At 34.7% G+C, this 14233-nt stretch overlaps 1 protein-coding gene across 1 annotated transcript; it reads right to left on the bottom strand.

Moving 5' to 3' along the window:
• Window positions 1-223: 223 nt before the first annotated feature.
• bcl7a (BAF chromatin remodeling complex subunit BCL7A) lies at window positions 224-12971 on the bottom strand. The gene is made up of 6 exons (XM_042509737.1): window positions 12787-12971; window positions 12291-12312; window positions 7799-7850; window positions 6361-6510; window positions 5188-5291; window positions 224-3314 (listed from the first exon to the last, which is right to left on the bottom strand). Exons 1-6 carry the CDS (start codon window positions 12969-12971, stop codon window positions 3240-3242), a joined length of 588 nt encoding a protein of 195 aa, XP_042365671.1. The 3' UTR covers window positions 224-3239.
• Between the last annotated feature and the right edge of the window lie 1262 nt (window positions 12972-14233).

The raw sequence follows: 14233 nt of genomic DNA, 5'->3' as shown, positions 1-14233 counted from the left end.
AGAAAACATCAGTATATTTATAATCATGATAATTATCATTATATTAACTATTTTATCTATATACTGATATGTATGTCTATTTTTCTTTTTTTTTTCGCTAAATTTTAGGTAATTTTTTTGCCACTTGTACCCTCTAACTTCCCTCCATGAAAGTAATCGAGCCAATTTGATTTAAAAACTAAAACTATTATTTTCCTTCCAAACATTGAAGACTAACACAAAATCTTTTTGTGAATTTTATTAAGAAAACAAACCATTGGACATGATAAAAACCAAGCACTACTGATGGAATAAATAAGTCAAACCAAACCATAAATCTGTACAAGATCTAAAGTGAAACAAAATGGTCCCAAGAAAAAAAAAACATACAAGATTTTATATCTCACAGCTCTTTTTTTGTTTTAAACACACAGTTATGAGCAAACTATAAGCAATCGGCTCAATCAGGTGAAAGCTACAACATAAGTGAGATTTTTTTAAAACTGAGTGTACATAATGCTGTTTATAACTGTTAATGTCAATACAATAGCATTTTAAGTTCCAGCGCTGCTGGACTGGGAATGAGGTATATGCTAATCCATCCTCTAAACTGAGACAATTTAAAAAATTTCTTTTCTCTCCATCCATGTGAATGCTGATTTGCTGAAATCGGATCAAGTAATTCTGCGTCGTAAAAGTACTTCTTATAGCCCCTGTTACGTCATGAAGTCATTGGTTTGCAGTGATTCAATTGATTTCAATCTGTATCTGCGAGTAAATGTTGATGAAACTGAATCTGAACGTGTGTGAGGTTGTACATTAGAGGTCACAGGTCTGAATCCGCACTAAATATATATATAAAGTTCAAGTAAATTGCACAAATCTGCACAAAAACCGAGAGCTTGCTTGATGCCACACGTGTATAGATTCAGCCGATAGACAGCACCTTTAGGGGGATCAGAACCAACGCTCGAGCTAAAAACACCGGACCCTTCTGTCAGAGATAAGTAGTGACACGCAGAACATGAACAGAGGTGAGACGTGATTGAATACCAGTCATGATGGTGGGAAACCAGTCCCAGTAACTGGTCTGTTTCTACGTCAGAGTGAAGGAAAAAAACTCCAGCTGAAGCACAAACACACCAGCGGCCGGGAACTCTGAATGATGAGGTTTGCAGATGTTAAATAACCAGAAAAGTAAGTCCTTCTGGGTAGTGTTCAAATTCCAGTCTCAAACCGTTTTAAAGGAGTAGTTCCACATTTTGGGAAAAAAACTTTTCATGTCAGTGCAGTAAAAATGAAGCTACAGCAGCCAGGAGATGGTTAGCTCAGCATAAAAACTGGAAAAAAGGAAACAGTCAGCCTGGTTCTGTTCAAAGGGGGAAAATATCAGCCAATCAGCACCTTTAACAGTTATAAACCTGAGGAACTTAACTTCAAAAACACACGAAGAAGGCAAAGAAAGAAGAAAAAAACTGCAAGAGACTATTAGAAAATACAAGAAAATTACTGGAAATTTAAAAAAAAAAAGAAGTAAAATATATAAAAAAAAAAGACCTGGAAAAAAGCTGCTTAAAATAATGATCCTATAAGATAATTTTAAAATCTAATTGTCATGATTATAAATATAGTTCTCATGACATTTTTCCCAAGCTTTTTTTTAAAATAATCTTCTAAATCTACAAATTTATTGAAATTTACAGCACATTTTGCTATTTGCCCTTTTTCCTTAATGTTTTCAAAAGATTGCAAACCAAATTACTCAGATTTCGACGGTTTAAATACTCGTGAAGGCATCTGAACGCAGCGTAAGAAAAGCCATGTTGATCCAGGATGTAAGGGGTTAAACTAATGAACACGTTATGTTGTTTGTTTAATCTGCACAAAAAGTTTCGTTTTTTCCCTCAAGAAGTGAAAAAGAACAAAAAAAACAAAGGGAGTTGCAGTTAATTTGGCTTGCACTAGCCCGACACAAGTGAACCTTTATGCAACCAGTTCATTTTTAAGAAAAAAAACATGTGAAATACAAAAGGTCTTTCCCCTAAATAATGAATAATCCAAAATCCGATGGAAAAATCCCACAGGCTTTTTATCACAGGAACCAGGCGATGCTACCTTCTGGGCTGGCTGACAAAAAAAAAACTCTTTATGGGGTTAATTTGCAAAAAATACCCCAAAAAAACAGGTAAGCAGTTTCCCTTTGTTCTGAATATTTCCCAAAATGTTGAACTATCCCTTCAAATAAAAAGTGTTGTAGTTGAATAAATATTGGATCATGCTAATTAGTGATGATTATAAGGCAAAAAAACAAAACAAAACAAAACATGGCACCAAAATTCAAAACCTGCTTGACCTAAAATTTAATCGTAGCAACTCAAGGCACACCTTCAGGATCTACGCTACCTGTCCTCACTACTTATCCGAGAGTTTATCTTAACCAGTACCTTCTTCTTCTTCTTCTTCATCTTCTACAAACCACAAACTAACTCAAAAAACAAAAATATGACTGGAGAACTTTTCATGGATAGAGAAAAAAGACTTCCACTACAGCAGCAAATCTATCTGTGATCGATTGTGACATACCATAACAGTGCATTGACCCTCCTGAGAAAAAAACCCTAAACGTTTCCTAAACAAATATAGAACATTAGTCTAACAGGAGGCGAATCGGGAGGATTGACGTGACGTGGTCTTAGGGTGGAGGTTCAGCCGCCGCCGCCGCCGATCTGAGACCAGGTCAGCCTCATCCTGAGCTGAACCGGGAGCAGAAAAACGGGTCTCAGAGCGGCGCCCGGAGTCAACCTCGTCCTAATCTCAGATCCCCAGTGTTAACTCTTTCTAGTCACAGATGCAGGTCAGTGTTTGTCGTCTGGCCTGGCGGTGGCTGGGGGTGGGGGTGGGGCTCGGGTGACGGTGGCGGCGCCCCCCTGGTCACGGAGGGGGACCGCGGCCCCCGGCGGTTCAGAGCTTCTCTTGGCATTAGTGAAAAAGTGGAGAAACTGGAAGGAAGCACGGAGGGGACCAGTGAATAGAGGTAATATCCATTCTCCCTCTGTGGCAGAGGAGTGTGAGGAGGAGGAGGAGGAGGAGGAAGAGGAGGAAGAGAGACGTCCATTCTCCCTTTGGTCTGGAGGAGGGGAGGTGGGGTGGTGAGAGGAGAGCCGGTGCATCCATTAGCCCTAAATTATCTAGAGTTAACGGAGGGAGGTGCAGAGGGAGGGAGGAGGAGAGGAGGAGAGGAATGACTCAGCCCCAAACATTTAACTCTCCTCAAAGTCCTGAGACGAGGACTCCACTTTGCTCTTCTTGCTGGGCGGGGCCTCCTCCTCTAGGTCCTACCAGAAAAATCATAACGTCAAACACGGGAAACGCGTCTGTAGGAATAATACACACTTCTGTTGTGAAAACGAGCAAACACAGAATTTACTATTCACTTTTACGCCAACGACTTTTTTCTGACAAGCTGAGCTTACAGCCTTTAAACCATCCGCAAAATGTAATTTAGCCTGCTTTAATATTACACTCACACCGCTCCGCACACACAATGCACTTTTTCACAATCAGGCTATAAAAAATTATATACATTACTATGATTTTCTACTTTCATTAAGGTATTTTTTTTAAAACAACATCAGTCCTGATCACGAATATCAATATTCATTATTTATATATACAATATACACATTTAAATGCAGGTTTTTGTCATGATGACACTTTTTTTGATGAGGAAAAAAACCCCACAAAGCACAAAAAAGGGAATTATTTTTAACAATGTAAATGGTGTGCATGTAAGACGCACCCAACAGTCCCTAAGGGTTAACTGAATTTCAGACTTTAAGAAGGTTTTAACAACATGCAAAATGTAATTTAATATTTATTTATTTTATTTAGTATAAAAGCCTGAAGGAACCCAAACTCAAATAAAATTTATTTACATTTAAATTATAAATTTATAATTCAAACAATTATGTTATGCAATCACATTTCCACAATAAATATGCAGTTGTAATAATCAGGCTTTTTTTTCCCAAAAAAATTTATTCCTTAACTGTTATTTAGTTGTTACTGTCTTTATAGTTTATTAAGTGCCACACTTCTCAGCTGCATCTAAAATATGGTTTTGTTATTGAGTAATGATTTAAGTGGCTTCATAATACACGCAATAGTTTTTAAGACACTGTTTAAAGTGCGAAGGTTTCAGTGGCGTCTTTTGACAAAGATGCAGATCTGAAACTTCTCCTGTGGTCGAAGGCCGACAGTGGAAACTAACGGGAGCTCAGAGAGAAAAAGCAGTGCTCAGGCCTGGTGGTTTCTGTGCAGAAATATTTACAACTTAACATTTATTAAAAGGCACATTGTGCCGCACATGCTCCAAGGACATGTTGCTTTTATTCGAGGTCCTGCTGCATCTTTGTGGCTATAAATATCCATTCAGCATTCACAGAGAGCCCCGGGGGCAACACAGCGCGGTTATAGTTGTAGAAGCAGCAGCTACAGAGAAAAGTGTAACAACGCTCATAAAATGGGCTGAATTTTGTTTATTTTGGGATTTTTGTCCCGAATTTGAGATTTCTGTCTCCAAACTAGGGTCACAAATTATGAGCACTTTCCTTAAATAATTAATCGCTAAAATTAACAATCGATTAACAAACATAAAAACTTTGCTTTTTTCAAACAAAACCAAATGCCTTTTTTACCCCTAAATCAAAGCTCAAAGCAACATTTCATAGCCATATATCGGTTAAATTGATTAAATTTCACACGATTGATTAAATTCTTAATGATCGATTAATTTTTCCATCATTCCTACAACGAATCGATACAGTGAAGGAAAAATAATATTGTCTGCGATGCTCGCAGAATTGAAAATTTAGGTAGCAGTGTCTTTTTCCAATAAAATTAAAATATTTTTTTCTGATAACTGTGGCTATTCTACAGACTCACTGTCAACAGTTGTTTTTTGATTTTTTTTTTAACTGAGCCATTTTTCTGGAAAGATACTATATAGATATAGAGAGATATATAGATATAGTAGAATTATAATATTAGTAAAAAAAATTAATAGAAATCTCAACGAGTGAAATTTAACGGACACATAAAACTTAGTATCTGCACAACCAGATTACGTTAGAAGCAAGTGAAAAAATAAAGTGGGGTTTTTTGGGGTTTTCGTTGTAATTTTGTGCGTGTTTGAAGACGTGTTTGTACCTGAGTGGCTTTGCTGTCTGAAGAGTCCTTGTCTCCTGAGGACAGACTGTCTCTCTTGGCACTTTGTGCTCTCTCTGAGGTCTCTGATGACGGGGTGGTCTTACCTGAGGATGAATTTAACATCAATAAATCAGAACAGGAGCGCATTTCTTCATCTGCAGTAAACACAGCAGCAGCACTGAGCACTAGATTACAGGCGTGTTGTAGCTGCTGACGGCTGTTTTCCGACGCTTTAATGACACGATGTGGTGGTGAGAAGTAACTGCAGGATTTATCTGTTACACTTTTGTTCTAAATATGTGTTGTAAAGGTGTTTAAGACATACTTACTACACTTAATGTGAATATGACAGCACTCAGTTGAGGCTCGTGACGAGCAGAAAGTGTTTTATAAATCTTTGTAGGTATCTTAACCCTCTGAAACCTCAGCAAATTGGCTTGATTTTTTTTTTTAAAAAAAAAAACACAGAATAATGCAAGAAATTTGTAAAAATTTACGCAGACGGTTACCTAGAAATTAGCAAAAAATTCCAAGAAAAAAAGGGAAAAAAACAAACAAGTCAATTACCTGGAAAAAAATCCTGAAAAAATTTAAATAAAATAAATAATAGTTAAAAAAAGTATATATATATTCATAATCTAACATAATTTTAAATATATAATCAGAAATAGAGTTTTCTGAAAATGTTCTCTATTTTTTGGGTTATTTTCTTGTTCTTGCTCTCTTTTTAGCTTCACTTTCTTGTCACCTTTTACCAGTTTCTTGTCATTTGCATGAAAATTGCTGAGTAACTCTTTTTTTAATACTACATTTTGACAGAAATCAGTTTTCTCTTTGGTTTCAAAATTTTTTTCAGTTTCTTATGAAAGATATTTGAAAACAGCTCACGAAAACTGATGCAGGTCTCAAAGGGTTAATGAGACATGAGACCAGCATGTTAAGCTGCAACAAGATTCACGCCTGAAAACGGGGAAGTTGTCGTTTTCGTTTTCTCTCGCTGCTTGTGTTTTCTGTTGTGACGATTTGAGACAAAATTAGAGCGGCAAATCAAAAACAGGAAGTGGCTCATCATTCGTCCAATCAGCCGTAAAGCTTCTCTACCGCCTGCGACACGTCCACTGAGGTAGAAAGAACGACAGCGGGGAGTAAATGTGATGTGTGCGCGTGTCTGACCCCTCTTGCTGTCCGGGCTCTGGTCAGTCTTGGCCTCGCTGCTCTCGCGGTGAGACGTGGCGGTGGGCTCGGGGGCGGGGCTGGTGCTACAACTGTTTTCCTGTTTAACCGGAGACGAGTCGGCGATGGAGCTCTGGTTGCTGTTATCATCTAAAAAGACGGAGAGATGAAGTCATGTTAGTTGTTTTTGGTCGTTGTGAGATTTTCAGATACTGGTCTTAACTGAAAGCTGGATCGTCGTCAGTTTTCTTGCTCTGTATTGAGACACATTTCTCACCTTCGGACCCATCAGACTGGTTTGATTTATTTTGAAAACGTGGGGGGAAAAGACACCGAGCAGCTAGACAAGAAAATTTCTAAAAATTACAAGAAATTAATAGAAAACTATTTTTGCAAAAGCAGGGAAAAAATGACCAGAAAACAACTTAAACTATCATAATATAGTGTCATTTTTTAAAATTTGTGTTACAGAATTATTGTAATTTTTAAGCGCTAATTTCCTTTTTTCTCCTTTTTTTGTTTTTTTCTTTTGTTGTTAATTTCCAGCTAATTTTCTTTTTGTTGGCTAATTTTTAGGTAATTATTATGAAGTTGTTAATTGTCTTCTTCCCCAGGTTTTTAAAGGGTTAAATGCTTGTGTCTCATTGCAGCACAAGAAAACTGATGACAATCCTGGTGTGAAAGGGTTAAGACACAAAACCTTTTTTTATGTAGTTGTGTATTCTATTATTAGAATTTGTCATTTTTTAAAATAGTTTGCATAAAACCCTGCCGGAGGAATGGGCACAAACGTCTCAAAATAAAAAGCTCGGTGTGTCTGCAGGAAAAGCCAGATTTAACACTTTAAGGTGCTGCAGCGGATTTCTAAAATCAAGCGTCTCAAACTGTAAAGGTGTCTGACAAGAGGATGTCGCTGTATTTAGAAAAAGCAACCAGTCCCTCCAGATTTCAGGCTTTTTCTTTAGGATCGTAGCAGCTTTTTCCAAAAAATTTAATAAAATTAAATAAATTTTAAAAAAAGCATATGTTTAGTTTTTAGGCATTTTTCCCAATGAAATTGAGGGATCAGGTATGGCTAAAAAAAAAAATTAAACGTACTAATCGTAGAGACGTACTAATACACTGATTGGACTTTTTAGGGGATCTCATAATAATAATAATGATAATAATAATAATAATAATAATAATAATAATAATAATACATGTTATTTATAAGCACACTTTTTACAGGAACTCAAATACACTGTACAAAAAGTAAAAAAGCAACATGAAAAATTGACAGCAAACAAAACAACGACAGAAAAAAAGTACACTGAACAATCTCACAATAAAAGCCAGTTTTTAAAAAGGCGGGTTTTCAGGAAGGATCTGAATTTGGATTTGTCGGGGATTTGCTGACAAAAATAAAAGCATCACTTTAGGATTTTTCGGTACGTACCGTGCATGTCCATCATTCCCGGGAGAGGAGCTGTCTCTCTGGAGTCGTCAACCTCGGACCGTATTTCAGTCATCTTTACCGTTCTTCTTATTTTTGTTTTTCTACGATGACTCAAAAACTACGTACGTTAAAAACAATAAGAAGGAAAAATAAAGGGGGGGGGGGGGGGGCAGAAATAAATTAAGAAAAGGGTTTACCTTTCTTCTATGGATACGAAAAACGTTAACTATCGTTCAGCAAAAAAATCGCACCTTTAATGTCCTTGCCTTCAAAATAAAGGTACGAAAACAACCAGAAAAAAGTCCCAAATTTAATCTCTAAATAAACATCTACTAGAAAAAATATTCAAATTATTCAAAGACAAAAAAACTGCAGGGAACTTGCTGTAATGATGTTTGAAACGCTCAGATAAAAAAAATAAAACATTTGCTAAAGGCATTTAAACCAATTTTTGGTTAATCTATGATATTCCAAAATATCTTATTTCAGCATTTATCGTTTTTATTGAAAATGCACATCGGTTTATTTAATATACTCAGTAATGCCCTTAAAACCAAAAGTACGAAAAAACCTTGAAACAATAACAAATTTATTCTTAAATTAACGAAAACCGTTTTCGCAAAACAAGAAGAAAAAATACATGCAAATTTTCACTTGACAAAAAAAGTTTGCAGGGAACTTGCTGTATTATATAGATGTTGCAATCTGAAACGCTCAGTTTTGATATTCACAAATAATTTGCTAAAGGCATTTAACATGTATTTTTGTGTTAGATCTTCTGTGATATTCCAAATCTCCTGTAAATGATTGACAGAAGGGATTTTCGTTTTTATTGTAAATGCACATCGGTTATTACTGGGGGGGCATGAATCAATCCCCTGAAAAAAGGAAAAAAATCGGAAAAAAAGTGGGGGGGGGTGGAGCGTAAAAATTGATGAAAAAAAAAAAAAAAATTTCATTCAAAAAAAAAGTAAAGAAAAAGAACGAATAAACACCTCAAAGGTTTACTGAATAACAACAAACACCTATTCCCGGGAAAGGGGTAAATAAACGAAAAAAAAGGGGTGGAAAAAAAAAAAGGAAAAACATGCCCAGATTATAAAAAACAATAAATTTTACGAGTAATATTAAAGAATAAAAAACAAGAGTAAAAACAAAAAAAAAATCGTCTGGCAAAGAAACGGGCGATGATCCGTCATGAGAGGTGGCAACCATTTAATGGGGGGGGGGGGGGGGGGGGGGTCGACAAAAAATCGTCTGGCACGTCTCCCAAACCAAATTAAACAAAAAAAATTGCCACCAAAAAAAAAAAAACCGTAAAAAAAAAAAAAAAAAAAAAAAAAAAATGGAAAAAAAAAAAAAAAAAACTTGTAAACTAAAAATTGTGGGACGTTGGTGTCCGACAGTGTAGTCACCCATTTTTCTAAAAAAAAATGGTCTTAAAGGAGAATAATTAAAAAAAAAATGTGTAAAAAAAATTTGAAAAAAAAAAAACAAGCTCAAAAAAAAAGCCATATATTAAAAAATCTCCCCCCAAAAAAAAAAAAAAAAAAAGAAAAAAAAAAAAAAAAAAAGCAAAAAAATATGTGAAAAAAAAAAAAAAAAAAGCCCCTGAAAAAAAAGACTCTAGTCAGATTTTTAAAAGAAAAATACATTTGGGGTCTCTACTCAAGGATCAGTTAATTTAATACCATAAAATGTCAGACAAGAGAAAAATGGCCATTTCCCAGAACCAATTATTTTATCATCAAACTACTTGTTTTTACCAACAGCCCGAAACCCGAATATATTAAATTTAAAATGATATTAAGCAGAGATGAACAGCAAATTATCATATTTTAGAGTCCGGAGCCAGTGAGTGTTATTGCATTTTTTGCTTAATAAATTAGTTAATATGCGTCTGTGAATGGAAAATATTGTGATTATCCCAGCAGGAGACATATGATGTTAATAATAAATAGACTCTAAAATCACAACTGATTACCAAAAGCTCATTATGCCTCTGAATACAATTAAATTACAGCAGATAAAATACATTTTAAACAAACCACCTTGGGCTTTAGGAACATTTGACGTTTGATAGAGCAAAACGAATCAATAAGAAATAATTGGCACGTTAACTGATAATGAAAGTATTTGTTAGTTGCAGCCCTCAGAAAATATATTTTATAAAATGTTAGAAAATTGTAAAATTAGAAAAGCCTAAGTTGGCATGTTTAAATGTCTTAATTTGTTAGCTGTTGTTATTTTTTGTGATAACTAATAATCATTTAATCAACTACTTTTAGCTCTAAATTTATTAACATATATTCTAGAATTGACAATAAGACACTGCAGTAATAACATATCATACAAAATCACATGTTCTTATGAGTTCATATATTCATTTTTATATATTTACATTAGCAATAATTTGTATGTAAGATCTAAATTAGCTGTTAAAAAGTTGAAGTGGAGTAAAAAGTACAATATAAAATTGCCTGTATCTGTATATCATTTATCATCAATGTAACACTAAAGTGAAGTTCAGTATAAAGAAGGTAAGTACAACTGCCTTAAAACAGTACTTAAGAGTACAGTACTTAGTATATGTACTACTACAAATCAATATAAAGTAACTTTTTGGATACAGTGTCATATCACATTAACTTTACTACGAAAAACAAAAATAAACACCTGAGATAATTAAAATGTATACTTAAATTTTTGTATAAATAGTTTAAAATTAACTTTAACTGATGTGTTTTAGCTTTAAAAGGCCATTAATATGTAGCAAAATTTCAGTATAAAATAGTACAACACTGAAATACTCAAGTACAGTTACCTTAAAACTGCAGTAGTTAGGAAAAAAACTTCAATCAAGTTTGACTTTGTGTTGTATTTTTAAAAGATGACTGTTAATTAAAAAATATTTTTGAATCACCAGTTCTCATGACTTTGACCTGGGGAGGTTTGATTTTACCACCCTGTAAATCAAAATTGTTGCGTTGTGTGTGCTTTGACTAATCGACTAATTCTCTGCAGGCAGATTTAATTTATCTAAAGTCATACATTAAAAATGGCATTCAAGTATCAATTTGATATGCCTAAAATATCAAGGTAAAAGTGCTTTATATTATATATATATATATATTTAATTTTATATATATTTACATAAGCAATCAATTTTATGTACAACCTAAATCTGCTGTTAAAGGATTGTAGTGGAGTAAAAAATACAATATTTGCCCCTAAAATTTGGTAAAATTTCAGTATATAGTGGTATCAGTGAATGAGTAAATGTACTAGTCAGTCTAAAGTAACTTTTTGGATCATTTGAAAGGATACAGCTTTCACGATAAACCTAAAATAATTAAAATGTATACTTAAATTTTACCCCAAAAAAAGGCTTAAAGCTTAAAATTGAGTTACTTTTCATTTTGATCAAAATGACTGTTTAATGACTGTTAAATTAAACGTTTTTCCAGCCACCAACTTCTACTTACACTGTAATTCTACATTTTAGTTGCAAATATTGTACTTTGTACTCCATTATGTAAATACATAAAGATAAATTTACATTATATGAAGTTTTTTTTTGGCTCCTCCTTAATCAACTAAATGCTACTTTCACATTAGTGTAATGATATACAATAATGGAAGACTCACTAAATCATTAGTATTTTTCTTTTTTATTTTTGGTACATTAAACTGATACTAATGTAGCATTTTAAGTAGTCAAAAATAGGAATACTCAGGTACAATTACCCTAGAACTTTACTTCAGGGCAGTACTTGAATATATGTAAGTCAATCTAAAGTAACTTTTTGGATAAGTTAGAGGCATACAGAGTATGCTTACATGATAATTGAAATGAAAAAGAATAAAAATGTTTTCTTAAATTGTTGTCAAAAAAGCTTAAATTAACTTAACAGCAAAAACAAAAATAAATGTATACTTAAACTGTTCTACGAATAACTTTAACTTTAACCGATGTGTTTTATCTTTAAAAGACCATTAAAATGTAGTGTAAAACAGTATAAAATTAAAATACTCAGGTACAGTTACCTTAAAACTGCACTTAAGTACCGTAAATTGAACTTTTTGGATTCAGTGTTAGCTTAGGCTTCACTGCAAAAGAAAACAAAATGGCTAGAAAATTAAAATTTATACTTAAATCGTTATCAAAAAAAAGCTTAAAATCGAGTTTGAGAAAGTGTTTTATTTTGACATTTTTAAAGACCGTTAATTTAAAATTACTAAAACTTCTGACTTTGACCTGGGGACGTTTGATTAAACCACCTGATAAAGAAAAAAAAACACCTCATAATTTCTACCACCGGGCGGAGTTACACACCTAAAATGAACAAAACATACTGTCGACATATGTGTGTGTGTTTGTGTGTTTAAATGTGAATTAAAGTGTGTTTTTGTGGTGTTAAACGTTAAGACTGAGTCACTACGTGTTCAGCCATGCACTCCTGTTAGCCTACTTCCCTCTCCCAACCCCCACCGAGCCTCCTTCTCTCCCGGACCTAAAGGGCGACTCAAAGCGCTTAATTTAAAACTCCAGACGGACTAAACTACTCCGACTCAAGAGCGCCGTCGTCAAATTGTTTCCAAGTCGACAGTTATCGGAGGTTTCTGCCGTTAAAAAAACACAAAAAAACACCCGCTCCGAGCTCAAACAGCGGGCAGCAATGGCTTCATGTGACTGCATCGAAATGGCTTCTGGGTTCAACCCTTTTAGAGAGAGTAAAAAAAACCCGGGTACATCATGTTTTACGTCTGAAACGAAGCGGCCAGACGACGGGCTGAGCCGGTGCACCGCACTAGTGCGCCCCGGTGCAACCTGAGCTGCAAGTACATCTGCCGTGAATCCGCGTTCACAAATCATCCGTTTTTCTTTCAATTTCATCCCGTCTCCTTCCTTCCTCTCCTCCCCCAACAAGCCCGAGCCTTTCTCGTGTTAGATAACGAAGCCCGCTTTTTTCCTCTCTCCTCCTTACCATTTTCGTACTTTCTCAATAGCGGCCATGACCCTCTTGATGTCATCTTTCGCCCTGCTCCGGGTCTCCGCTCGGACCGACCTGCCCGACATTGCCGCGGTGGGTTTAATATTTTTAAAGCTCAGCCGGCAGTTCAGTTCAGACACAATGCAAACAGTAGAGCGCACAGAGGACGCACCGCGCATGCGCGGCCTGATAGAGCAGAGAGAGGAGGGGAGGGGGGGGGAGGAGGGGGAGGAGGAGGAGGAGGAGGGGAGGCTGCAGCTGCACCGAGGAGACAGATGTGACTCCTGCTGAGAGAGGAGGAGAACAAAGAGGCTGCTGCTGCTCCTCCATCCTCCTCAAACTGACAAAAACTACACGGGTTTGGTGCGAAACTTCAGGGACAGTCAGATAAATACTTACTTCAGGGCTGAGGAGGAAGTATTTATATCAGTTACTTTACTAAAAGTACTAATACCACACTGTGAAAAACGAGCCTACTTTCTACAGTAAAAATGCTCACCTACAATTAAAAGTTCTGCACTGAAAATGTAGTTAAAGCTGTACTACTACACAGTAAAAATACTCTCTTATAATTAAAAGTCCTGCACTGAAAGTGTAGCTGTTAAAGCACAACTACTACACAGTAAAAAAGCCTACTCTCTTATAATTAAAAGTCCTGCACTGAAAATGTAGTTAAAATTATTACTACTACACAGTAAAAATAAAAAAGTAGTAATACCACATTGTGAAAATAAGCCTACTTTCTACGGTAAAAATACTCCTCATTGGAAAATTAAAAGTCCTGCACTGAAAATGTAGTTAAAGCTGTGAACTACTGAACACAGTGAAAGTCCTGAATTTAAAAAGTACTTAGTAAAAGTACTAATATAATGCTTAACTGACAATTAAAAGTACTGCATCAAAAATGTAGTAAAGTACTACTAAGAACATGAATTTACACAAAAAAAAAAAATACAGTGGCAGAAAAACAAAACGGTATTAAAAGTATAAGTACTATGGCAGAAAAACAAAACTAGGGCTCTCTGATGTCTTTGGCTTTTATCAAATTCATAAAGATTTATCAAAAACAAATTATTATTAGTCTTATCAAAAATATTTTTTGTAAAATACTAATATTTTATATTATTAATTACATTTTGTTTTTTTACTGCCTTCAGTTTGTAATAAATGAATGTGGACCTTGTGGTCACGTTTATTTACGGATACCATTTACAAAATAAGATTTATTACGATAGCAATGATGAAGATTTATAAGAATAACCATTATTATTAATAGTTACAATAACAATAATCACAATTAAAATAATTATAATAATTTTTTCAGCAGTTGCAATACGAAGTGCAAATGTGGTGTGAATATAATAATAATAATAATAATAATAATAATAGAAGTAAAAAAGATCCGTTTCTACATTACTTTTTTAAATTTTATTTTATTTTT

The sequence above is a fragment of the Plectropomus leopardus genome, chromosome 20 (assembly GCF_008729295.1).
Source record: "Plectropomus leopardus isolate mb chromosome 20, YSFRI_Pleo_2.0, whole genome shotgun sequence".
NCBI classification, from domain to species: Eukaryota; Metazoa; Chordata; class Actinopteri; order Perciformes; family Serranidae; genus Plectropomus; species Plectropomus leopardus.
This window is presented reverse-complemented; position numbering and strand designations above follow the sequence as displayed.

Excerpts from the sequence above, each read along its gene's own strand:
- bcl7a (XM_042509737.1), bottom strand. The coding sequence starts at position 12,971 with ATGCGCGGTGCGTCCTCTGTGCGCTCTACTGTTTGCATTGTGTCTGAA. Across the intron at positions 12,313-12,786 it reads ATTGAGAAAGTACGAAAATG|GTCCGGGAGAGAAGGAGGCT; the intron begins GTAAGGAGGAGA and ends GTCGCCCTTTAG. Across the intron at positions 5,292-6,360 it reads GAGCCCGGACAGCAAGAGGG|GTAAGACCACCCCGTCATCA; the intron begins GTCAGACACGCG and ends ATTCATCCTCAG.